This window comes from Populus trichocarpa, chromosome 1, assembly GCF_000002775.5.
Source record: "Populus trichocarpa isolate Nisqually-1 chromosome 1, P.trichocarpa_v4.1, whole genome shotgun sequence".
Classification (NCBI taxonomy): Eukaryota; Viridiplantae; Streptophyta; class Magnoliopsida; order Malpighiales; family Salicaceae; genus Populus; species Populus trichocarpa.
In genome coordinates, this window is record NC_037285.2 from 709,854 (window position 1) to 735,332 (window position 25,479).

Below are 25,479 nucleotides of genomic sequence, written 5' to 3' on the forward strand. Positions count from 1 at the left end.
AAAAAGGCCAAAGCACAAATGAGGGATTCGATAAAAAGAGAAAAAAAGTAAAAAAGGAAAAGGTGAAAAGGAAAAAGCTCAAACGAGGGATTCGAATCCCTCGTTTGAGCTTTTTCCTTTACCTTTTCCTTTTTTACTTTTTTTCTCTTCTTATCGGAGTAATAGAATTCTTGCGTCTGGTTTTACTTCCAGGTTACCTGGGGGAGCTAGATTTGGGTTTAGTTTTTTTAATCTTTCATCACATTAAAATAATTTTAAAAAATTAATTTAAAATTAAAAAAATTAAAAATTTTCAATATTTTTTAAAAGCATTTTTAAAACGTAAATGCTTTAATGAAAATTCAACTCAATCTTAAATGAAAAAAAATATCATCACCCAATTTTTATACAATATAAAAAAAGTCATATTATTTTATTTTTTCTTTACAGTATGAAAAAAAAATTCAATAAGAGAAGAAAAAAAATTAAAAATATCTTAAAAGGAAAAAAAATAAAATGAAAAAAATTAGTTGCTGGTGTATTGGACGCTTCCCTGCTATGTGTTATTCATGGTGCTACTATAAAAAATATTTTATTTGAATATGGTGATGATACAAATACATTCCATGCTTTTAACCCAACTCAAGCATTTTTACATTTTAAAAAAATATTATTATTGACCCGCTGCGGAGTACGGGACAATATGTTACCTATCATATTATTACATAATGGTTATTTAAAAAAATATATTGAGATAATATTTTTTTATTTTTTAAAATTAATTTTTTATATCATCACATCAAAAAAATATAAAACATCAAAAAATATTAATTTGAATTATAGAAAAAAAATTTAATTTTTTAAAGCTTTTTTAAACGTAAAAACAAATATGCTTTAATAAAGAAATTCAACTCAACCTCAAATGAAAAAAAAAATATCATCACCCAACTTTTGTACAATATAAAAAAAATCTCATCAATTTATTTTATAAAATATCAAAAAATATTAATTTGAATTAAAGAAAAAAAATTTAATTTTTTAAAGCTTTTTTAAACGTAAAAACAAATATGCTTTAATAAGGAAATTCAACTCAACCTCAAGTGAAAAAAAAAATATCATCACCCAACTTTTGTACAATATAAAAAAATCTCATCAATTTATTTTCTTTTTACCGTATGAAAAAAAATTAAATAAGAGAAAAAAAAAATCTAAAAAGACAAAAAAATAAAATTAGAAATATCTGACGGCCTAGCCAAACCCAATAGCGTTGGGTCAGGGTGCCCAGCTAAACCCAATAGCGTTGGTTCCAGCTGTCTTATTAAACCCAAGATCGATAGGTCTGGTTGGAAGCTGGATCCAACAACATTAGATTTGATAACCAAGTTAGATCCAACAATATTTTTTAATTAAAAAACAAAAAAGATAATGCTTCCATACGTGTCATCCATAATATAAACACTTTATCTATACAATATAATTTACAGTATAACAAATCTATATTCACCGTACACGCACAATATTTTTTCCATTACTTATAAAATATAGTATACTTAATGGGAAAGAAATCACTCATGGTGATAATAAGGTAACCTGGATCGAATCTTGTTCGTACCAAAACAAGATGAGAAAGATTCTGAGGAATAAAGTTATCTTTCACCGTTTGAACGACAAGAATAAATGAATATTTTCACTTATCGTACATCTCTTTTTTTTTTAAAAAAAAAAAAAAAACTAAGTCCTGGCTTACAGGCTTGTGCTTCAAGGCTTCTCAACATTTCGGGTTTTTCATTGCAGAGTTAGGCCTCTTAAGTCTAGGTCTATTAGGGTTTTTTCAGGGTTAAGTATGAATTTAAAATAAAAAATTTATTGAATCTAATTGTGTTGATATTTTAAATCACAAGTTTAACAAGTTAAGCCATAATATTTACACTATTTTTTTTTTAATTTGATATTTTTAACTAATATATTTTTTAATATATTCTAAATTTATATTTCAATTAATATCATTCATCTTTGATTTTATTTTTGTTTATTTAACATTTTTTAGATTTATGGTATTTTGCGTAATTAATTTTTGAAAAGATTATTTTGAATCATTTATAATTTTTTAATCTTTTGTATACAAGAAATTTATTTTTGAAAATAAAAAAAAAACTTTCAGATAATATTTCTAATATGCAAAACGTTGCATGATATTTTTTCACTTTTATTTTATTTAATCAATTTAATATATGTTTCTATTTTTAATATCAAATCAATTTAAATAAATTTAGTTAACACAACCAAATAAATGTCTTGTCATGCAAGATTAAATATCTTGATCTATACTTGTCTTTTTATTTGTATTTTTAGTTATCAGTTAATAATTTTTTTATTTATTAACATATATAATTTTCAATTTATTTCATTATATATATGCATGAGTTTTTCAATTTATACTTATATTTTTTATATACAAAAATACATTGAAAAATGTTTTTTATATAAATATATATATTTAAAATATCTAACAAGCAACAAATCACGAGTAAAATAACCGGCTATAAAAACAAATGCAGCTTTTAGGGAGAAAAAAACTATAACATGTAATAATTTTATTTAGTATATTTAATGCTATGTAATTCAAAAAAATTAATTGCAACAGGCATAGTTTTGAAACCCAACCCGGTGGTCGACCCGGTCTAATGATCAGGTCACGGGTCAGTTTGGTTGACCCGGGTCAACCAAAAAAAAAAACCAATACAACACCTATAGAAAACACCTAACTAGTTACAATGCAACACTTATATAAACCAAATTTAAATTTTAAACCAACAACATAAATTTAATTCAATATCCAAAACACAAACCAAATATAAATTCTAAAATATTTAAAACAAAACATCTAAAAACATAAATTCTAAATCAACAACACATTCACTTTTATTGAATGAACACATTAAGTTTTTCTGTGTTCATGGGAGCAAAATTTGAATTAAATGTCGATGGAATTGAGCCAATCTCGTCAACACCTAATAAATCATCAGCATGCTCTTTTGAAACTTCATCGTCACAATCATCTTCAATCTCATTAATATTTATGACATCTACATTTCAAACACAATTAACAAATAAATATTATGTGTTAAACAATACTTTATTTTCAATAATATTTATCACTAAATAATCAATCATTAATTACCATCATCTAAAGTATCTTGTATGGTCATTGTTGATAGAGCATGGTGAAAACTCTCTGTTTCTTCAGTTGTCAAAATTGACGGGTCATCTTCTATTACCCAATTTTCAATGTCACAAATTGTCTCAAAATTAATTGGATCATAATTTCATCCTTTCCAATAATTCCTATATATTAAAAGTGAAGGTAAACACAATATAAGTATTAATAATGCTACTAAATAAGATAAAATAATATTTAAGGAATTAGAGAAAAGAAAAATAGTTTTGTTTCAATCTTAGATTGCAGCGGACGTAAACAAGGTCATTAAGCCTTTAATGCTCCAATCTATTTCTCTTCTTAGAGTAAATATGTTCTAACATACTCCAATTTCTCTCGCATCCCAAAGAACTACAAGTTTGACTTAACACTCGTATAACCAAAAGTTATAGATTTGAAGCACTGGTTCCATATGTCATCCACCATTCATCTATACAAAAAAAATAACAAGTAAGACTGTCAAATAATATTTTTAAATATAAAAATTATATACCTGGAGGCATAAAGGTGCGATTATTTATTGCGGACGCTCGACCAAAGTCATGTTTAGCATTCCTAAACAACTTCATCTCACTTGTAATCTTACTTTGCAATGGTAGATTTCCATGTGCATATTTCTCAAGAACATCAAGAAGTCCAGAAATGATGCTCATATGTTTATCCATTATATTTGCATCATATTGAAATTGAGGATTCAACCAAAATGCCACAGCATAAAGATTTCTATATAGTTGTCCATCCCACCGATTATTGATAATGTCTATGAAAGGTTTCACTTTAGCCTTTCTCTTTTGAAATCTCCTTAACATTTCTTCTTTTGCATGATGAATATCATCATACAAATATCCCATCGAAGGTCTATCATCACCATCAACCATTCGTAGAACTCGAACTAAAGGTTCACTCATTCGCATAATTATTGCACATTCTTCCAAAAACAGAGAGTCTAACACACTTTCAACAAACTTTTTTCCTTTGCTATATTTAGCATAAGCAGATGAGACCCATTCCCTAGATGTCACCATAGCTCTCAACTCATTTTTATGAGCTAAAATGCTTTACAATGCAATGAAATTGGTAGCAAAACGAGTAGGAGTTGGATGAAGTATTTCTTTTCCTCCAGTGAACTTCCTTGTCAAATATAATGGATAACAATGATTATAAATGTACTTTATGATACCAGAAGCATGCTCAACAACAGAACAAACTGACTGCAATTTACCAATGTCCTGAAGTATGAGGTTGATACAATGAGCAGCACAAGGAGACCAAAATATTAAAGGAAATTCTTCCATCAATAACTTGCTAGCAACAACATAATTTGCAGCATTATCAGTCATCATATGCACAATGTTTTCTACCCCAACATACAAAACAACCTCTCTAAACAACTGATGCAACAATCTAGCAGTCTTTAAGACATCTGATACATCCACAGTTTTTAAAAAATTGTTCCTTTAAGACAATATACTAAGAAGTTAATTAAAGTCCTCCTCTTCTGATCTGTCCATCCATCAGTCATTAATGTGTAACCAGTCTTCTTCCAAATCTCTCGATAACTCTTAACATAAATCTTCACTTCATCAACCGCTTTTGCCAAATAATAACCACGAATAACATGCAAGTTTGGTCCTTTATAACCAGGACCCATGGTTGTTACAACATCTATGGCATGCTAATAATAGACAGAGTTAACAGCATTAAATGGCACACATGCATCAATCATCCACTTCGATAAAGCAAGATCACACCATTTAACCGCTTCCTTCCTTTGCCAATAATTTTGAAGAGACTTTTGAGCACCAGGAGTTGTTCTCAGCATGAAATATGTCCCTAATGTTGTAGATTTCTTCTGCTTTCCATAACTTGTAGTTGATTGTTTTACAGTGCTGGTGCTTTGAATTTTTTTCTTTTTTGCAACCTTCGGCGGGAACATATGTTTTTTAGTATTGACATCCTCACCATCCTCACCATCATCATCATCTTCTAATTGCCTAATCATCATCTCTTCATGCTCTCTTTGTTGTGCATTAAATGGATTAAAATCTGCTTGCATTTCTCTAACTCTTTTTTTTTTCAACATTTCCTTTAAAATTCAAAAGCATTTGATGTTGAACATCAGGAGGACATTTGCGACATTGATCAACTTCTCCTTTAGCTCCAGTTAAATGTTGCTTAAATCGATTAATGCCACCACCCGCAAATACTTTAGCACAATATAAACATACTAATTTAGTTTTTTTACATCCAACACTAAGTTCAGGAGCTTCTCTACAATGACCCCATGCCAAATCTGTTCTTCCTCTACTACCACTTGATATGGAAATTGAAGGTTGAGATGATTGAGCCGTTGATGGATCACTACTTGGAGTACTACCATCATGTGAAGATATTTTAAGGACTTGATATAATTTCTAAACACAGAACCATAACGAACCTGACAAAATAGAAAGTCGCATCTGACTATAATAAATAGATATACTATGATAGAAGAAACATATCCAGCAGTTAGAACTACAAGATAATTTATTCTAAAGATTTGGGAAAACATGCTTCTCACTCTCCCTGTTTCTACCAGAAAATCAAAGAATTTAGTCTTATCATACAAGAAAAAGACATTATGTGACATTTTGTGCCAGATATATTTCCATAGGCATTGAATTTGGAAGCCAAGCTTAGGCAACTTGGCAAAAATCAATAATTGAAGGTGCTTAAAGTTCAGGTCACTAGACAATTAAGGACACAACAAGGAAGAACTATAAACATATTTTAAAAAAATACAGAAACAGAGAAATATCATAAAACAAATTTAAACAATTCTTATCGTTACAAAGTGCATAAGTTGCCAGTAACAAGTAACCTAATTTCATAAACCAATTTTACAGTTATGCATCTTGCTTGTGAAGACTGTCTATCTAACCACTCCATCTGGGATATCCATTTCTCATTCTAACCATAGAAAAGGAAGGCAAAAGGGTGCATCAGGCTTCACACATTCATTCAATGTTTCATATGGTTGAGATCAAGATAAATATGGTTCCAAAACAAAATAAGACAAATATAGTTCAAGGACATCATACCATGCACAATGTCTTACATAATCCATTACTTCTTCATGGTATTCATTACGAGCTTCTTTCAGGCGTCTTAATTTCTCACAACAAGCACGTTCTCTTATTTGTTTGTCAGTTTCTTCACTACTTCATAATCCATTTTCTACACGTCTTCATTGCTTCAATAAACTATGAAGTAGTACTGAGGAGTTTCTAATATGCAGCTTACGAAAAAATAACTGAAATAAATCAAGAAAAATAAGGCAGAGGCTTTATTAAATGGCAGAAAAGAAAAGAACAGAGAAACATACTTGTGGGTGTGAACTGCGAATCGATGCCAGATCAAGAACTGCAAGTTCAAAAAAAGGCAAAGAATAAAGAAAAGAGAGAGTGAAAGAAGGAGATTCATGAAGAGAAACAAGAGTCTAACCTTATTCGCAGATTTGAAACAGTGATCAAGAGTCTTCTGCTCCTCTGCTCTTCGCGATTGAAATTGCTTTTTCTTTAATTATGTTTTCTCTCTGTCTACAATTCTGCATCGTTCATCTTCATCGGTTTAGTCTTTTAAAAGGCCAAAACGAGGTCGTTTCATGTCTATATATATATATAGAGGCCGGGTCTTAGTTGAGTTTACCCAGGTCGCTGACTCGAAGCCCAACTCGAGCCATATTTTACTTTAAAATACTATGTTTTTTAAACTTAAACGACATAGTTTTTTTTTTCCTAAAAAAACCATAGCTTTAATTGACTTGTTAATCTACATGTCAACCCGTGACCCAGGTTTTTGGCTGGGTTGACCCCTGAATTCGGTTTACTTATGGTTTCTATTAGATTAGAGACTGAAATGTTTTTCTATCTACATACTTAATTTAAGATTTAACGATAATTTGAGAGGAAATATGTTATTTGGGAAAAAAAAGCCAAATTAATAATCAAGAATCCACCCACTCGTTCCAATTTTTATCCACCGACGATGTTAAAAGGCATTAACAGAAAAGCTAAATCATGTGGTAAAAATCATGTTCATCAAGACTCATGAGACTGTGGATTGGAACAGTCCCTTAGGACATAGACTCATTTTTTTTTTATTATTATTCTTTTATAGATTAGTACCCATATTACTATTTACCTAGACACAATTCATTGTGGATTGGAGCAATGTAATAATAGAGTTGTCCTTACCATAAAGAGTTGCAAAGACTGCAGGGGGATTGGGGTTGTCTTTTCACTGGGATGCATTTGGCATTGAATGGATGGTTGGAGAGAAAATGGTCAATTTCGATTTTGGTGGGGCTTGGTAAGGCTACAAACCCCAGGCTGCAGACACCTAGCGGCAGGCTTGTGCTTAGGGCTCGGAAGCCCTGGGCACTTGACTAGAGTCGTGCGCCATGTTGGGTTGTAGACCTATTCGTTTGGGTCTGCATTCTTAGGTGTTAGGGCCGATCGCGCACATGGCTGCAGAACCAGGTGAGCGCGTCTGCAGACCCGCGTGCCTTTGTTTGCAGGTCACACATCTCGATGGCAGACCCGAGCGTCTGGGTCTAGTGACTGCGTGCATGACCCAAGAGAATTGAGTCCTAACAAGGACCCATTAGCTTTGGGGCTTGACATAGGACCCGTTAGCCTTAGGTCCTGACGCGTGATTCATTAGCCGTGAGTCATAACCCCAGACCTAGGAGCATTGGGTTCTAACGTCGGAACCAAAAGAATTATAATAAAAATTGTCATAACTCAATTTTGGACAATATGAATGAAAAAATGAAATGAATGAAAAATTGAGGTTTTGACTCAAGACAACACAAATTTAGCTTTGAGGGGTTAATCATGTTGGATTTATGACTTTGGAAGTTAATGTTGAAAGAAATGGAAAGAATTTACTGGTATGGGGTTCCAATTAAACTTTGATTGGGTTTAATTAATGATATCGGGAATTTGATTGAAGAATGAATAAGTTTAAGGATTTAATTAAGCTTAGAATTAGTTTAATTAATGAAATCAGGGGCATAATCGAATCAATATTAAACTTCTGAGTTAATTAAGGACAAAATTACAAGTGATTATGGTCCAGGGACCATTTTGTAAAAGGCGCTGAAATTCTGTCTAGGGGCCCGATTAAAATGTTGAAACTTGCAGGACCAAATTGAGAATGGTCATTTTCAATCCAAAACGCACCATTTCAAGCATGCGTTGTTTCTCTTCTTCTTCCTCGGACGCTGAAAGCCCGCCTGCAAAGAAGGAATGGAAATGTTAAAACACCGGCATCCCAGTCCAACCAGAACTCAATTTGCAAAGCTTATCTTTGAGGCCTTATCACGATCCTGGGAAGATAAGTAGCATGACAGCCTATAAAAGGCAGGGGATCGCAAGAACAAGGGATAGAGACCGAAAAAAAAAGGACCAGAAAACAGAGGAACAAAAAACCCAAAAGAAAATGAGAACCCAGAACAAATAAAAAACACAAGAGCAAGGGAAATAAGAACATTCTCCGGACAAGACCATCACTTTCATCTTCGTCTCCGCCTTCGCCATCGTCATTGCCGGGTAAGGCCTTCCTTTTCCCTTTGTTTATGTGTCTCTAGTTGCAAAAGAAGAAAACAAGGCGAAGGTAATTTAATTACCTTCGCCCTGTGCAGCACACGCGTGGTTTGAACCACGCGTGCCTGTTGCCCAGCCGGATCACTGGCTTAGGCCAGTGACCGCGCTAGGCCGGCTGAGTCTAACCCATCCCATGTGGGCTGGGCTAGACTCAACCCCCCTCCATAAAAAAAGAAGGAGGAGTGGGCCGGGTCTAGACTTTACGCCCAGCCGGGCCAAAGTGTGTTTGCTAAAGTTGTGTTTTTGCCTTGGCCATAATTTTTATGCTCATTCTAGTTTGATGTGTGGCCAAACGAGTCCCTTTTCGGCATCAAAAAATTCTAAAAATATTTGGGGGTCTTCGTTGATTTATTTGTGGCCCCTCGCACTTTATTTTATTTTTTTTCTTTGTGCTTGTATTTTTTTGTTTTAGCTATGTGCTCAACCTGTGGACTATTATTGTTGAATGCAAATATGTCGCGCAAGGATTTTTTTTTTCCATCTGAAAAGGGTCAATAAAAATAAAGGATAAACAAGAAAAATGGCATAAAAAATTTCTTCTTCAAATTTTTTTTTTTTACGAAAATATTCACTGACGCTAGAGTCAGGAGTATCGCATTTTTTTGGATTTGCGCGATATTTACCAACGCCAGAGTTGGAAATATTCGTAGGAATTGTTCACTGGCGCTAGAGTCAGGAACATGAAAGGAAGGATAAAAAAGAAAAAAGAGAACAAATTCTTAGCAATTTTAAACAAAACTAGCAATGCAGTCTGCCTTAGGTATGACGCTCAAGGGATGATAGCATCTTCCCTTTTGCGTAACCAATCCCGTATCATAGAATCTCTATTGACCAGTTTAGGGTTCCTAGTGACCATAATACTAGGTGGCGACTTCTTGAACAAGACATTTTCCCCTAAAAGAACAAGATGTCAGATATCTGTTCTTTTCCAATCGAGTGTTAATTTGTAATCGATCGCCGTGATGTCCGAGTGTGACAAAAATAATAATATTTATACCACAAATAATAATATTTTTGATATTAATACTTTGAATTATAATAAAAATAATAATTTTATACCATAAATAATACTATTTTTTATATTGATACGTTCAATTATAATAAAAATAATAATATTTATATCACAAACAATACTATTTTTAGTATTAATACTTTCAATTATAATAAAAATAATAATATTTATAACACAACTTACAATATATATATATATATATATATATAACACAAATAATACTATTTTTAATATTTATACGTTGAATTATAAGTTGTCCTTGCCACATAGAGTTGCAAGAACACCAGAAGGGAGGGTGGGGTTATCTTTTTCCTAGTATGCACATAGAATTGAAGGGATGGTTAGAGAGAAAATAATCAATTCAAGTTTTGGTGGGGCTGTAGGCCCCGACAGTGTACACCTGGCATTGGGGCATGCAAGCCCTGGGCATTTGGCCAGAGTTGTGCTCCACGTGGGGCTGCAGACACCTGGCACTAGGCTGCAGCGCTGGGCGCTAAGGCCAACTGGGCGCATGGTTGCAGCTCCGGCAAGCGGGTTTGCTGACCCGCGTGCCCGGGGACTGCAAACTTGGTCTGCAAGCCGCGTGCTTGGGTGTGTAGACCTGCGACATGACCTAACATAATTGAGTCCTGACAATGATCCATTAGCCTAGGGGCCTGACGCAGGATCCATTAGTTGTGTGCCGTGACCCCAAACCTAGAAGCATTGGGTCCTGACACCGGATCCAATAGTATTGGGTCCTGACACAGGACCCATAGCTACTGGGTCTTGACGCAGGACCCAACAGAAAAGCTAAATCATGTGGCAAAAGTCATGTTCATCAAGACTCATGGGACTGTGGATTGGAACAGACCCTTGGGACAGAGACACATTTTTTTATTATTATTATTATTATTATTATTATAGACTCAATGACCTGTTGCTGTTTACCTAGACATAATTCACTGTGGATTGAAGCAGTGTAATAGCAGAGTTTCCCTTACCACAGAGAGTTGTAAAGATTGCAGGGGGAGGGTGGGGTTGTCATTTATTGGGATGCATTTGGAATTGAATGGATGGTTGGGGAGAAAATGATCAATTTTGATTTTGTTAGGGCATGGTAAGGATGCAGGCTGCAGACACCTGGCATGAGGACGCGCCTGGGTCAATAACCCGTGCCTGGGGCGCAGAAGCCCTGGGCGCTTGGCCAGAGTCATGCGCCACGTGGGCTGCAGGCCACCTGACGCTAGAGCCAACCACGCATATGGCTACAGAACCAGGCGAGCGAGTCCGCAGACCCGAGCACCTGGATCTGGAGACCGCGCGCACGACTCAAGAGAATTTGGGTCCTGATAAGGACCCATTAGCTTTGGGGCCTAACGCAAGACCCATTAACCATGGGTCGTGCCCATAGTTTTTAAACCTTACCCGGTGGTTGACCCAATATAATGAGCTAGTCACGAGTTAGATGGGTTGACCCGGGTTAACCCTAAAAAGAAGAAGCATATAGTTTAGTTAAAATATTGGTTAGCAACAGCCCTTAAGGAATGCTAACATGGCAAGATTACAAAGCAATGTCTTTTACTCAGTGTGTAAGTGATGCATATTATAATTGTCCTTAATTAATCCCCTACTATCCATGGCACCCACGAGTACCACCAGGAGACCTTGAACAATCTCAGGATTGCTATGCAAAACATCAACATCCTCTCTGCTGTCATACTCGATACCAAGGTCTCTGCTCTTTTTTCCATCCCTCACTCTCCCAATTAATTACTCCTACTAGTAACCTAAATTTTTATTTATTTTTTTATTACTACTAATCTTAATCATCGTAGTTCTTCTTTCTTTCTATCCATCCACCCTTCCATCTACCACTCTCTACCTGCCTTTCTAATATGTATTATACGCAGTTGATGATGTATTTTTCCTTGTCAATTAATTAGGCATCTACAATCACATCAGTTTTATTACTTGGTTTTCATTGATTAAAACCATTTGGATCTAATCATCTACTGATTATAATCATAGATGATTAGATTCTCTCAATCTGTTGTTAACAGGAACAAAAAAAAGGCAAGAAACAGAGCCAGATTCAAGCAAAACTTAGGCAAGGAACACAAAATGATTGACATATAAACAGGGCAGAAATAGGGCAAGGAACAGAAATCTATCTTACATAAATGAAAAGCCAGTGAATTAAACAACCTATCTTACATCCATGAAGAGAAACGAAACCAGTGAAGAACAGAAATCTAAGAGAGAAGAAAATCGAAGCGAAACAAAAAATTATCTCATATCAAATCAGTGCTTTCATAAACAAAAAACTAAAGAGAAACAAGTAACAACAGCTTCATTTGACCTTGATTTACAGATCTTAACTAAAGACAACCAAATCAATAAAAGAAACAAACACCCTGCAAAAACAAATTTAAAGTTTGTTGAGGGCCTCTTCTTGTTATTCTAACCAAAAAAGAGACGGGGACTTACCTGGTATGGCTTGCGTGTGCCTTAAATTTCTCTATAACTGATATGGCTATGAACTTTGAAGATTGAAGAGATTAGGTTTTCTAATTCTATGAATTGTGATTATGTCTTCACGTTGCAATACAAATGATTTGGTTAATTAATAGTAAAAAGCTAAAGCCAAAAACGACCAGTTCTCAACTAGGTTAACCCGGGTCGACCAGGTTTTACCGGGCCAAATCCCTTGCTGGTTTTTTCATCAACTTGGCCCGGTTCCAGCCCCGAGTCCCGGGTCAACCTGCCGGATCGGGTTTTAAAACTATGGTCGTGCGTCAGGACCTAAGGGTAAGGGATCCTACGTCAGGACCCAATTCTCTTGGGTCCTGCTTTAGGACTCAAGGTTAATGGGTCCTGCATTTGGACCCAAGGGTAAGGGATCATGTGTCAGGACCCAATTTTCTTGGGTCCTGTGTTAAGACCTAAAGGCAATGGGTCTGGCAGGACCTAATTCTCTTGGGCTTAGGTTTCTAAATATAATTATTTGTATTATAAATATTATTATTTTTATTTTAATTGAAAGTATTAATATGAAAAATAGTATTATTTATGGTATAAATATTATTATTTTTATTATAATTAATAGTATTAATATTCAAAATATTATCATTTGTGTTATAAATATTGTTATTTTTATTATAATTAATATTATTAATAAAAAAATAATATATTTGAAAAAAAATTATATTAATATTGAAAAACAACCATAGATTTGATTTGAAGAATTATTATTATTATCATCATCATCATTAATAAATTTTAAGAAAACTATTATTACTATCAAAGAAAAACCATAATTTTTTTAAAAAGATTAAAAATATAAAAATTTAGACAGACAACTTAAATATAATATTATAAATATTATTGTTGGATTTGATGTTGCAACCAGACTCAACGCTCTTGAGTCTGCCGTTGCAGCCAAACCCAATGCTTTTTGGTCTTAAATTTTTATGATATTTTTTATGAAAATAAAAGGTGAGCCCGCGACATAGTGCGGGCATCTAAATAATGTAAAATGTATTATAAAACCCAACCTGAATGCTTAATTGAAATCTAACCCAAGATATATATTTGTATATACACACACTTCAAATATATTTTTTCACTTTATTTTATTTGAATAATAAATAAAAGTTGGATAATAATATTTTATTTGAATATATTTTATTTTATTTTTTCAAGATAATAAATATTTAAAAAAAATACTGGAATGAAAACATGATTGGTTGCAAAATAACATCCGGACTGATTCTTTAAGAGATTTTTACTGGAACTAATTAATCTTGTCTTGCACAGAACAGATACATCAAAAAAAGACTAAAATGAGCAGGACAGCACTATCGGAACTCTTATCAGAGGCACTCGGATTTCATAGCGACTGAATTGGTGGTCTGCCATTATTACCAGGCTTGTCCTGGACGGCTGAACCTGACTTGACGCTGGGTGCCGTCAACCACACACACATTGAAATAGACATGCATGTGATAATTTTATTTACTATATTTAATGCTACGTGATTCAACAAAATTAATTGCAACAGGACAATGGAAGAAAAAGGACAAACAAAATTAATTTAATGCGAATACTCTTCTATGGTCAGAAATAGAAGGGTCCCGTGGTGAAAGTGATTACTGAGATAATTGACAAACGGACAGACAAATGGAAAAGTCCACAACCTTGGAAAGCAGTCTTTCACCGGCTACCATATTTCTGGGTAATGGCAATAATTGTCCCCCAATTATCACATGATTTTCAGCTTGGTCCCCAAACAAAAACAATTCCCATTTGGATTTGTTATCTATCAAACAATACCCAATTAAGGTTAACTTGGTAGTTTTCAAAATAGTTATAAAACTTTTTTAGCTAAGTCAATCTAGTGACTCGCTGATTCGGAGTCCGACTGAAATACTATGTTTTTTAAACTTAAACGACAATCTTTTTTTCTTCCTTAAAGAACCATAGCTTTAATTGACTTGTTAATTTATGTGTCTTCCTGTGACTCGGTCTTTGGCTGGGTTAACCCCTAAATTGGGTATAATTATGGTTTCCAATAGATTAGGGACTTGATATGACATGTTTTTATTTACAGATTTAATTTAAGATTTAATGATAATTTGGGGGGAAATATGTTATTTGGGGGAAAAAACGGAATTAATAATAAAAAATCCAGCTATTCATTCTAATTTTTATCCACCGATAGTACGTTAAAAGGCATATAATATAATTTAGCTCATCTTTTCTTAAAAAATAATCAGAAGTAAAAATAGCAATATCATAGTCAATTACATCAGAAAAGACCACAGGAAAAATTTAAAATAATTCATTTTAGCACAGCTTTTAACATGGAAAGAAAAACAAATTATTTTTTTATTAAAACAATATTGTTTTATAAAGTTAATCTAACCAAGTTTAGAATAGATTCTACAAGACTCTCGGATTATATTTTTTCTGAATTAATTTAAAACTCAATCACAATGAGGTAAGGATCATAAATTTATCGAATCAATAAGACTTAACATATATGCATTTTTTAGTGTGTGAAAAAATGTCAACAAGACTCCATTTGGTATTCATTTTTCATCACTCTAATATTTATTACAGTGCATATGATCGCTTATTATCACCTGCTTCTTGGCATATAGCCTTTCATTCAAATTGAGCTAACAAGCATGCTATCTGGCCCAGCCAAGTTTGCATTGACTACCCTGCAGTTCAATCTGATCTCTCCTTCAGTTCCTGTCAGAGGGCTGAGATTTCCCATTCTTATCATGGACTCCACAAAGCTTTCAAAGAAAGCTGTTTGATTAGCACTGAAAGCGTTAACAAGTGCAATGAGATCATCTGCCCCAGGAGTTGAAAACAGTTCTTGATCAGTCTGAAGCAGGCCTCGGTTACCTTGCAGATTGGAGTAGTAGTTACTGTCAAAGACATCAGGTGTTGTGGGATCAAGATCTGTTATCACACTCTCATTTCCACCTTGGGGACATAATTCCTGAAGAGCTGCTAGAAGAGTTGTGTCCAATGATGGGTCAGGAGCACCGGTGCTGCTGAAATTATACAATCGAAAGTCGAACGTAGAACATCGTGCCCTCCCAAATGTGTGAGCACCTGAGAAGATAAAAAGGAAATTGCATCAAAGGAGAATCAATTATAACAGAGTTTTACAGTTTAGAGTCGAGCCTGACAAACAATACTTACCAGATAGAGCTACCAAATCACTATTATTATTAAGGCCGACATTAGTGAAGCTCTCTCTGAGTTGATCAAGGGGTAAAAAAGGGGCTGGAAGGGAAGCATTTGCTGCAGCTCGGCTTGCTGTTGTGCTATCTCTTCTTCCTAATGGAACTGTCCAACATGGACCTCCTGCCTGCAACCATGCATAGTTAGGGAATTAGTACTTTTCAACTCTTAACGTTTTTCTATCTTAACTCCTTTTGTCCAAACCGTCATAAAGTCATGTAAAAAATTAAGTAAATCTCAGCTTCTTTCTTTCATTCAATTATGATAAACTATGATATTTGTGTTCTACGTTCTTTGACTAGAATTAGACAACAAGATATTTATTTTATAATTTGAGGGGTTGAGGGATCATTTTAAGATACCAAGACAACAGATTCTTCAGCTGCAATAGTGAGTATATCAGCACAGGAAACAGTAGCAGGACAGGTACTCTCCAACAAAGCCTTCATTCTATCAACAACTTCAAAACCTCTTGCAGAATTGTTGTTCCCTGCGGCTTCCTTTTCGCTCTCTATAGTATCAGTATTGTCCAACAAAAGCGAACCATCACAGCCCTGAAAATAAAATAAAAAACTTGAGAATCACAACTTAGATAGACGGTTTAATATAATTAAGCAATATAAGATGTTTCAAAGCAATTACATTAACAAAGCAGTCATGGAAGTGGAGCCTGATGAGGCTGGCTGCAATCCGAGGATCGGATACCAATGTCTCCGTAATGACATTACGGATAATGCTGCTCACATTTGGACATGTCTGGTCATAAAATGTTGGAGTAAGCTGGCCATAAGCCAATGTTCCTCCAAGCAAAACTACAAAGAAAAAAGCTGCAACTATAGCCTTAGAAAGATGCATTTTTCTCCAATTTCTCCTACGAAAATGTTTTTGTCAATGTTAAAACTTGTATGGGAACTCAACGATGTTATAGTTTATATAGTGATAAAGAGGTTTGGAAGCTAAGACGCGGTTCTTTGAATTTTTTAACAAGAATAGTAGCTACACGGAGGTGGGGTGGGGGTGTTTGAGATAGTGATGTATAGTATTTAATTTTTAAAATGTTTTTTATTTTAAAATGTATTAAAATAATATTTTTTTTATTTTTACAAATTTATTCATTATATCAGCAAATTAAAATGATTTAAAAATATAAAGAATTTAATTTCAATAAAAAGAATATTTCAAAAATTTTGAAAATTTGAATTGAATAGTTGTCGATAATGACATGTTTCTCAAGTGATATTAGGTGGTGATCACAAAAACAGGTTGGCGGGCTACAATGTTGAATAGTAAATTTATTAAATTCAACTTTAATATGCCTGACTTTTATTTGTGGATGTTGGCAAGCTTAGCTAAAAAGTACAATAGAAGGATCTAATTAAATTCTACCATCCTAATTAATATATCTAGAGCTTCAACTTAATGATTACCATTATTATGATCGATTTAAACAATCTTAAATTTCGTAAAATATGCAGTGTCTTTACCGTCTAATACATGTTTTAGAAAGTTTCGAGAAAATAGCATTGTTATAAAAAGATTTTGAAAATATTACAGGTAAAATCTGAGAGGAAAAAAAAAAAACAAAACAAAACCTTAGTTCTCGTCACCTATAGTTTTTTAAAAAACTCTTCAGTTTTTTTATTGGTTGTCCTGTTTCTGGAATATTTTTTTTTGTGTGAGTTTACTAATTTATCTTTAGACTATGCTAATTTTTTAAAAAACAATAAAAGAATTGAAATATACCATTTGGATTCTTATTACAAGTTTTTGTTAAGACAAGTAAAGTTTTTTTTCATTAAAAAAAAATATAACTTAACTGGTCAGATTTTTTATTTGTTCTAAAAAAATTACCAATTTAAATACCATAAATCTCAAAGTTATTAAAAACTTATATAATTATTTACTTCATAGTCTCAAGAGATAAATCAAGATATATGTATAAACTGATATAAACCCCCAAGATTAAAATAAAAATGAGTATGATATAACTCCTTGATTGTAAAAGTGTTATTGAAGATTAAATTTCTTCTATCAATACCTTAATAAAGAAAACACAAGCAAGAAATTTCCTCGATCAATAGATATTTATCAAATAGCCCAAGAATTTATTTTTATTTTTATTTTATGACTATGCCTTTTGTACTAGCTACTCTTCTATATATGCATATGGGGCCTATACATGTATAGTTAGCTAGTTTCTACCAATGGGACCACCTGCGACATGAAATAGTAATTTTAAACATTTTTCTTGTGAAAACAATATTATTGCATTACCATATATCTTTGATCATGGGTTGATTTAATAGCAAATTCCTAGTTAATTTAAGCCGACATGTATGTACACCTGAAAGAAATAGTCATGTTCCTTGCATTGGAAGCTAGCTATAAAGTGAAAGAAATATTAGTCATGTTCCTTTTCTTCGCGTCTTATCTAGATTTCTGTTTCTCGTGATTAAACAGGAAAACTAGCACCGGTTTATCTCATGACTCGCTAGTTTGGGGCTGTCCTGAGCCAAGTTAATGGAAAATGCTGTTTTTTTTAATTTATAAAAATTATATCTCTTTTTATAAGTTTAGATTTTGACTTGACTCGAGTCTATCCTCACCCACAACTCAAATTGTTACAGCAATAAAATCTTATAACTTTGATTAAATAACATTAAATTACATTCCTGATCCATGATGAAGATTTTCTTAGTGATGTTTTAATTTTAAGTTTAGCTAATGAAAGGTATAACATACTAAGGACTGTTTATTTTATGAAAATTAGTTTTCTAGAAATTACTTTACAAAATTTCTGTTTACTAACACCCATAATTCTTGATTCATTTAATTATATATATGCATAATTTTTTTAATTTATACTTAATTTTTTTTATGTGTAAAAATACGTTGAAAAAGTCCATATATATAATTTATTATATATAAAAAAATCTAACCTACAACAGAACACGAGTAAAATAGCTAACAATAACTAGAAATGGAGCATTTTTGTTACACCGAAAAAGGAGAGAAAAACACTGTAACATGTAATAATTTTCTTTAGTGTATTTAATTAAATGTTTTTAATTCATATTGAAGGTTGTTTAGAGTGTGTGTGGTATTGAAGTTGCTATTGTGATTGTGGTTTTAAAAAAGGTGTTTTATAAAAAGTATTTTTAGTTGAGGTTGGTTTGGAAAAATATATGTTTGGTTAAAACTGTGGTTGAAATTGAGGTTGAACAAAAAATAATTTAATGTGTTTGGTTAAAAAAATACTTTTCAAATTGAGGTTATAAAATAATTAAATATATATATATATATATATATGATTTTTAATTTAAATATTGTAGATTTAACTACTGTTATTACATCATGAAATAAATAATATTGATATCAAATATTTTTTATTATTCCATTAAACTATGTGCAATGTCATCACATACAAAATCTATCCAACAAGAACTGTATTTTCCATGGTTTCTTAAGCGCGCAACAACAAAAACTGAAGTTTTTGTTACGTCATCAAGCGATCTTCTTCTAATTTTTTGAATAAAACACAATTAAAATAAAAATAAAAACTGATTTTTTTTAACTGGGTCGGACCCGGCAAGAACATAATTGAAATTGCGATCAAATTCCACAAATACTACGTTATCATGCGATATCCTTCTAATTTATATAGTGTTATTAAATAATATTAAATACTAGTTTTTCGAATAAAACTCAATTTTTTTAAAAAAACTTTACAATTTCATTAAATACAAAATTCATTCGACAAGAACTACAGTTTTCATGATTTTTTGAGCGTGCAATAAAATTAGGTAAAATATTATCAGGAATAAAATTAAGATTACAGTATGAGTAAATTTAATTTATCTTAAACTAATTTTTTTAAAAATAAATTCAAAAATATTGTTCACGTTCACGTAAATAGTGCAAGTGAAATCACTTAACTGCACTATTTTTTCATTAAAAAAAATCAGTGAAACTTTTTATATGCGAGTGAATTAATTCACTTATAATAGTTTTTTATAATTTTAAAAAAAAATTATTTATTTTAGTGAATAGTACTACAGTAAAGCATAGCTATACTGTTGATGTTTTTCCGCATAGCTATACTGTTGATGTTTTTCCAAGACGAGCAGGCTGCTTCTCCGAAACCTACGGTGTCATGGATTCTACCCACTGAAATCACTTTTAATTTGGTTACCAAACGGCATCTTAATGACGCTCCTTTCCACTTTTGTCATCCTGCAAAGTGCAAGATAATGAAAATCATCTTCCGTAGCATAAAAAAAGAATTGTTCTTTTAAGGTCCCGGGCTTATCCAGTTGTGAAAAATATTGCAATATTATTTTTTTATATAAAAAAAATCACTAATATTTAAGGAAAATCATTTTTTTAGTATTTTTTACTCATTTTAGTTTAAAAGTAAATAAGGATTCGGTTTAGGATGTTAGAAAATCAACAAGACTCCATTTGATATTTAATTTACATCAAGTTTTCATCACTCTAATATTTATTATAAAAAATTAGTTTTTACTCTGATATTTAATTTTTTATACATATAAAAATACATTAAAAAAATTAGTATTTATAATTTTTTTATAAAAAAATATCTAACATGCAGAAGAGTGAAAATAGCTTGATATAATAGAAATTGAGCATTTCTGTTACAACAAAAAAGGGGAGAAAAACACTGTAACATGTAATAATTTTCTTTAGTATAGTTAATGCTACATAATTCAACAAAATTAATTGTAACAGGACAAGGAAAGAAAAAGGACAGACAAAATTAATTTAATGCGAACACTCTTCTATGGTCAGAAATAATTGTCCACAACCTTGAAAAGCATTATTTCATCAGCTAACAGATTTCTGGGTAATGGCAATAATTGTCCCCCAATTATCACATGATTTCCAGGTTGGTCCCCAAACAAAAACATTTCCCAATTGGATTTTTTTATCCATCAAACAATACCCAATTAGGGTTAACTGTGTAGTTTTCCAAATAGTTATAAAACTTGGCTTAATAGGTTAATTTAGTGACTTGTTGACTTATAGCCTCACTTTAGCCATGTTTTACTTTGAAATACTATGTGTTTTAAACTTAAATGAAATAGTTTTTTTTCCTTAAAAAACTGTTGTTGTTTTAATAAACTTGTTAATTTATATGCCAACTGTGACCTTCGTTTTTGGCCAGGTTGACCCTCGAATGGGGTAAACTATGGTTTCAATAAATTAGAGACTTAATATGAAATGTTTTTATTTATGAATTTAATTTAAGACTTAATGATAATTTGGGGGGGGGATATGTTATTTGAGAAAAAAACCGAATTAATAATATCAAGAATTGATGCGGAACAATAAATAATAAAATTAAAGCAAGAACAGAAAGAAGCTTTAGAAAAAAAAAAAGCTGAAGAAGAGAAGAAAAGGAATTGGAGATATGCAAAGTCTGCAATATTTTCATTAATCATCCAAAACTGTACTCTCAAAATGACAGAAGAACATATAAATAGTAAACCCTAAAACATCCTACTATTGGGCTCGGCCCATCAAATCAAACTGTTTAACATAAATAATAAAATAACAATGAGCAGGTCTAAATGGGCTAAATAAATAAAATAACAATGAAATAGACCCAAATGGGCTTAGTCTCCCAACCAGAGCGTGACAGGCTGGGTCATTTTACATCGTCTCCGTTTATATACTCGTGTAGTTTGTGGTGTGGGTATGGTGTCCCTACCAAGAATTCAGCCACTCGTTCCAATTTTTATCCATCAAAAATGATAAAAGACATGTAATATAATTTAGCTCGTCTCTTCTTCAAAAATAAGCAATAGCATATCATCGTCAATTACAGTAGAAAAGATCACGGGAAAAAAATAATTCATTTTAGCTTAGCTGTTAACATGGAAAAAAACAAATTATTTTTTTATTAAAACAATACTCTTTTATAAAGTTAATCAAACCAAGTTTAGAATAGATTCTACAAGAATCAACTCGGATTAATATTTTATCTGGGTTTAATTTAAGACTCAATCACAATTACGTAAGGATCATAAATTTGTCGAATCAATAAGACTTAACATATATGCATTTTTTAGTGTGTGAGAAAAATGTCAACAAGACTCCATTTGGTATTCATTTTTCATCACTCTGATATTTATTACAGCGCATATGATCGCTTATTATCACCTGCTTCTTGGCATGTAGCCTTTCATTCAAATTGAGCTAACGAGCATGCTATCTGGCCCAGCCAAGTTTGCATTGACTACGCTGCAGTTCAATCTGATCTCCCCTTCAGTTCCTGTCAGAGGGCTGAGATTTCCCATTCTTATCATGGACTCCACAAAGCTTTCAAAGAAAGCTGTTTGATTAGCACTGAAAGCGTTAACAAGTGCAATGACATCATCTGCCCCCGGAGTTGAAAACAGTTCTTGATCAGTCTGAAGCAGGCCTCGGTTACCTTGCAGATTGGAGTAGTAGTCACTGTCAAAGGCATCAGGTGTTGAGAGATCAAGATCTGTTATCACACTCCCATTTCCACCTTCGGGACATAATTCCTGAAGAGCTGCTAGAAGAGTTGTGTCCAACGATGGGTCAGGAGCACCGGTGCTGTTGAAATCATACAATCGGAAGTCGAATGTAGAACATTTTGCCCTGCCAAATGTGTGAGCACCTGAGAAGATAAAAAGGAAATTACATCAAAGGAGAATCAATGATAACAGATTTTACAGTTTAGAGTTGAGCCTGACAAATAATACTTACCAGATAGAGCTACCAAATCACTATTATTATTAAGGCTGACATTAGTGAAGCTCTCTCTGAGTTGATCAAGGGTGAAAAAAGGGGCTGGAAGGAAAGCATTTGCTGCATCTCGGCTTGCTGTTGTGCTATCTCTTCTTCCTAATGGAACTGTCCAATTTGGACCTCCTGCCTGCAACCATGCATAGTCAGGGATTACTACTTTTCAACTCTTAACGTATTTCTATCTTAACTCCTTTTGTCCAAACCTTCATAAAGTCATGTAAAAAATTAAGTAAATCTCAGCTTCTTTCTTTCATTCAATTATGATAAACTATGATATTTGTGTTCTTCGTACTTTGACTAGAAAAAGACAACAAGAGATTTATTTTATGATTTGGGGGGTTGAGGGATCATCTTAAGATACCAAAACAACAGATTCTTCAGCTGCAATAGTGAGTATATCAGCACAGGAAACAGTAGCAGGACAGGCACTCTCCAACAAAGCCTTCATTGTATCAACAACTTCAAAACCTCTTGCAGAGTTGTTGTTCCCTCCGGCTTCCTTTTCGCTCACTATAGTATCAGTATTGTCCAACAAAAGCGAACCATCACAGCCCTGAAAATAAAATAAAAAACTTGAGAATCACAACTTAGATAGATGGTTTAATAAAATTAAGCAATAAGCAATATAAGATGTTTCAAAGTAATTACATTAACAAAGCAGTCATGGAAGTGGAGCCTGATGAGGCTGGCTCCAATCCGAGGATCGGATACCAATGTCTCCGTAATGACATCACGGATAATGCTGCTCACATTTGGACATGTCTGGTCATAAAATGTTGGAGTAAGCTGGCCACAAGCCAATGTTCCTCTAAGCAAAACTACAAAGAAAAAAGCTTCAACTATAGCCTTAGAAATATGCATTTTTCAAAATGTTTTTGTCAATGTTAAAACTTGCATGGAACTCAATGATGTTGTAGTTTATATAGTGATAAAGAGGTTTGGAAGCTAAGACGCAGTTCTTTGAATTTACTACAATTTATATAGTAAATTTATTAAATTCAACTTTAATATGCCTGACTTTTATTTGCGTGGATGTTGGCCAGCTTAGCTAAAGTTCAATAGAAGGATCTAAATTCTACTATCCTGATTAATATATAGAGCTTCAACTTAATGATTACCATTATTATGATTTAAACAATCTTAAATTTCATAAAATATGGGTGTCTTTCCCATTTAATACATGTTTTAAAAATTATCAAGAAAATAACATTGTTTTTTAAAAAGATTTTAAGAAATAGTACAACCCATAAAAACCCATAATTAACACCTATGGTATTTAAGATGGGTTTATATATATATGGTAAAATATTAAAGGTATATAAAAGCAGCAAGTTTTATTTTTTAAAAAAAAAACCTTAGTTCTCATCACCTATAGTTTTTTAACAACTCGCAGATGGGAACTGCGGTTTTTTTTCTTGACTGTTCTGTACTTCTGTTTCTTGAATTTTTTTTTTCCCTGTTTGTGCGAGTTTATCAATTTATCTTTAAATTATGCTAATTTTTTAAAAACAATAAAAGAAATGAAAATATGCCATTTGGATTCCTATTACAAGTTTTTGTTCAGACAGGTAGAGTTTCCCCTTCATTAAAGCATGATATAACTCCTAGCTTGTAAAAGTGTTATTGGAGACTAAATTTCTCGATCAATACCTTAATAAAGAAAACACAAGCAAGAAGTTTCCTCAATCAGTAGATATTTATCAAATAGCCCAAGAATATTTATTTATTTATTTTACGACTAGGCCTTTTGTGCCACTACTCTTCTATGCATTTGGGGCCTATACATATATAGTTAATTTCAACCAATGGGACCACCTGCGACATGAAATAGTTATTTTAAACATTTTTCTTGTAAAAACACTGTGCATTACCATATACTTTCATGGCTTGATTAATTAATAGCAAACTCCTAGTTAATTTAAGCCGACATGCATGCACACCTTGCAAGCTTTTATTGTTCCTTGCATCCGGAATCTAGCTATAAAGTGAAAGAATTAGTCATGTTACTTTTCCTGAAGTCTTATCTAGATTTCTGTTTCGAAAAACTACCACTAGTTTAACTCGATAACTCGCTAATTTATTTATTAAGACCTGCACCTACAAGTCGAGTCTTGATATTACTCAAATAGAATCTTATAGCTATGATTAAATAAGATTAAATTACAATCTTGATCGATGATGAAGATTTTCTTAGTGATGTTTTAACTTTAGGTTTAGCTAATGAAGGGTAAAACATATTAAAAGTGGAATTCTAGAAGTATAGTAGTTTATCTTAGATACATAGACACCTTGTTTGAAGGTTTATATTAAATTAATGTCTACAAAAAGGAGAAAAAGATTGTCAACAGATCAAATTATGCAGGAAGAAATTTAAAGCAGTGCTGCCACTACGAGTTAATTTTCTTGCACTGGGAAGATTTCATCAATACCCGTGAAAAAAAGTTGAAAATTACAGGGATTCGAATTCATGCATGCACCTTCAAAAAAGAAGGGATATATATGAACACGCCTTTACTTGGAATCTGGACTAAGACTTTTAAAAGTAATGTTCTTTTATAAAAATATGCCGTAGAAATTAGAAAGTTCTTCATATGGTAATTAAATACTTGAAAATCATGAGCAATTCATATTAATTTTTGCAGGGGCCGGGGCCTGCCAGCCGCCCCCTGCCTCTGCCCTGCATAGAAGAATACAAAAACTGAAAATCTGGATAAAAGTTATAACTATGTATTCATTTTTTTTTAATTTTTTTTATTGATATTGAATTGGGCTTATCCAGTTGTGAAAGTTGTTGCAGTGGTATTTTTTTTTCAAAAAAAAAAAACATTATTTTAATGTTTTTTTCTCATTTTAGGTTGAAAGTAAAAGAATAATTCGGTCTAGTATGGGGGGGTGTTGAGAGTTTAATTGTAGTTATTTTTTCAAAGTATTTTTTATTTTAAAAAGTATTAAAGTAATGTTTTTTTATTTTTTAAAGATTATTTTTAATTTTAGTGCATTAAAAAGATTTGAAAATACTAAAAAAATATTTATTTGAAGTAAAAAAAAAAATCAATTTTTTAAAAAAATATTTTTAAAATACA

General features: G+C 32.4%; 2 protein-coding genes across 4 annotated transcripts; both read right to left on the minus strand.

Annotated features, from left to right (window-relative positions):
- Window positions 1-3,681: 3,681 nt before the first annotated feature.
- On the minus strand, window positions 3,682-8,778 carry LOC112324486 (uncharacterized). Its single transcript, XM_024587426.2, has 5 exons — window positions 8,730-8,778; window positions 8,422-8,474; window positions 4,730-4,871; window positions 4,367-4,619; window positions 3,682-4,252 (listed from the first exon to the last, which is right to left on the minus strand). Exons 1-5 carry the CDS (start codon window positions 8,776-8,778, stop codon window positions 3,682-3,684), a joined length of 1,068 nt encoding a protein of 355 aa, XP_024443194.2.
- A 6,126-nt stretch (window positions 8,779-14,904) lies between these two features.
- Window positions 14,905-23,303, minus strand: LOC7455755 (peroxidase A2). Of its 3 annotated transcripts, XM_052456831.1 has the most exons (5): window positions 23,045-23,303; window positions 22,758-22,949; window positions 22,355-22,523; window positions 22,053-22,265; window positions 14,905-15,253 (listed from the first exon to the last, which is right to left on the minus strand). In XM_052456831.1, exons 1-5 carry the CDS (start codon window positions 23,255-23,257, stop codon window positions 15,009-15,011), a joined length of 1,032 nt encoding a protein of 343 aa, XP_052312791.1. In that variant the 5' UTR covers window positions 23,258-23,303; the 3' UTR covers window positions 14,905-15,008. The 3 variants fall into 3 exon arrangements, with proteins under 3 accessions (XP_052312791.1, XP_002299142.2, XP_002299144.3); XM_002299106.4 differs by lacking the exons at window positions 22,053-22,265; window positions 22,355-22,523; window positions 22,758-22,949; window positions 23,045-23,303 and adding exons at window positions 15,557-15,725; window positions 15,961-16,152; window positions 16,241-16,522 and having other exon boundaries at window positions 14,905-15,466; XM_002299108.4 differs by lacking the exon at window positions 14,905-15,253 and having other exon boundaries at window positions 21,650-22,265.
- Between the last annotated feature and the right edge of the window lie 2,176 nt (window positions 23,304-25,479).

Coding starts and splice junctions, on each gene's coding strand:
- LOC112324486 (XM_024587426.2), bottom strand. CDS start 8,778: ATGGCGAAGGCGGAGACGAAGATGAAAGTGATGGTCTTGTCCGGAGAA. Junction 4,620..4,729: donor AGAGATTTGGAAGAAGACTG/GTTACACATTAA, acceptor TGGATGTATCAG/ATGTCTTAAAGACTGCTAGA. Junction 4,253..4,366: donor CATGCTTCTGGTATCATAAA/GTACATTTATAA, acceptor TGCATTGTAAAG/CATTTTAGCTCATAAAAATG.
- LOC7455755 (XM_052456831.1), bottom strand. CDS start 23,257: ATGCATATTTCTAAGGCTATAGTTGAAGCTTTTTTCTTTGTAGTTTTG. Junction 22,950..23,044: donor TCCATGACTGCTTTGTTAAT/GTAATTACTTTG, acceptor TTTTATTTTCAG/GGCTGTGATGGTTCGCTTTT. Junction 22,266..22,354: donor TGATTTGGTAGCTCTATCTG/GTAAGTATTATT, acceptor TTATCTTCTCAG/GTGCTCACACATTTGGCAGG.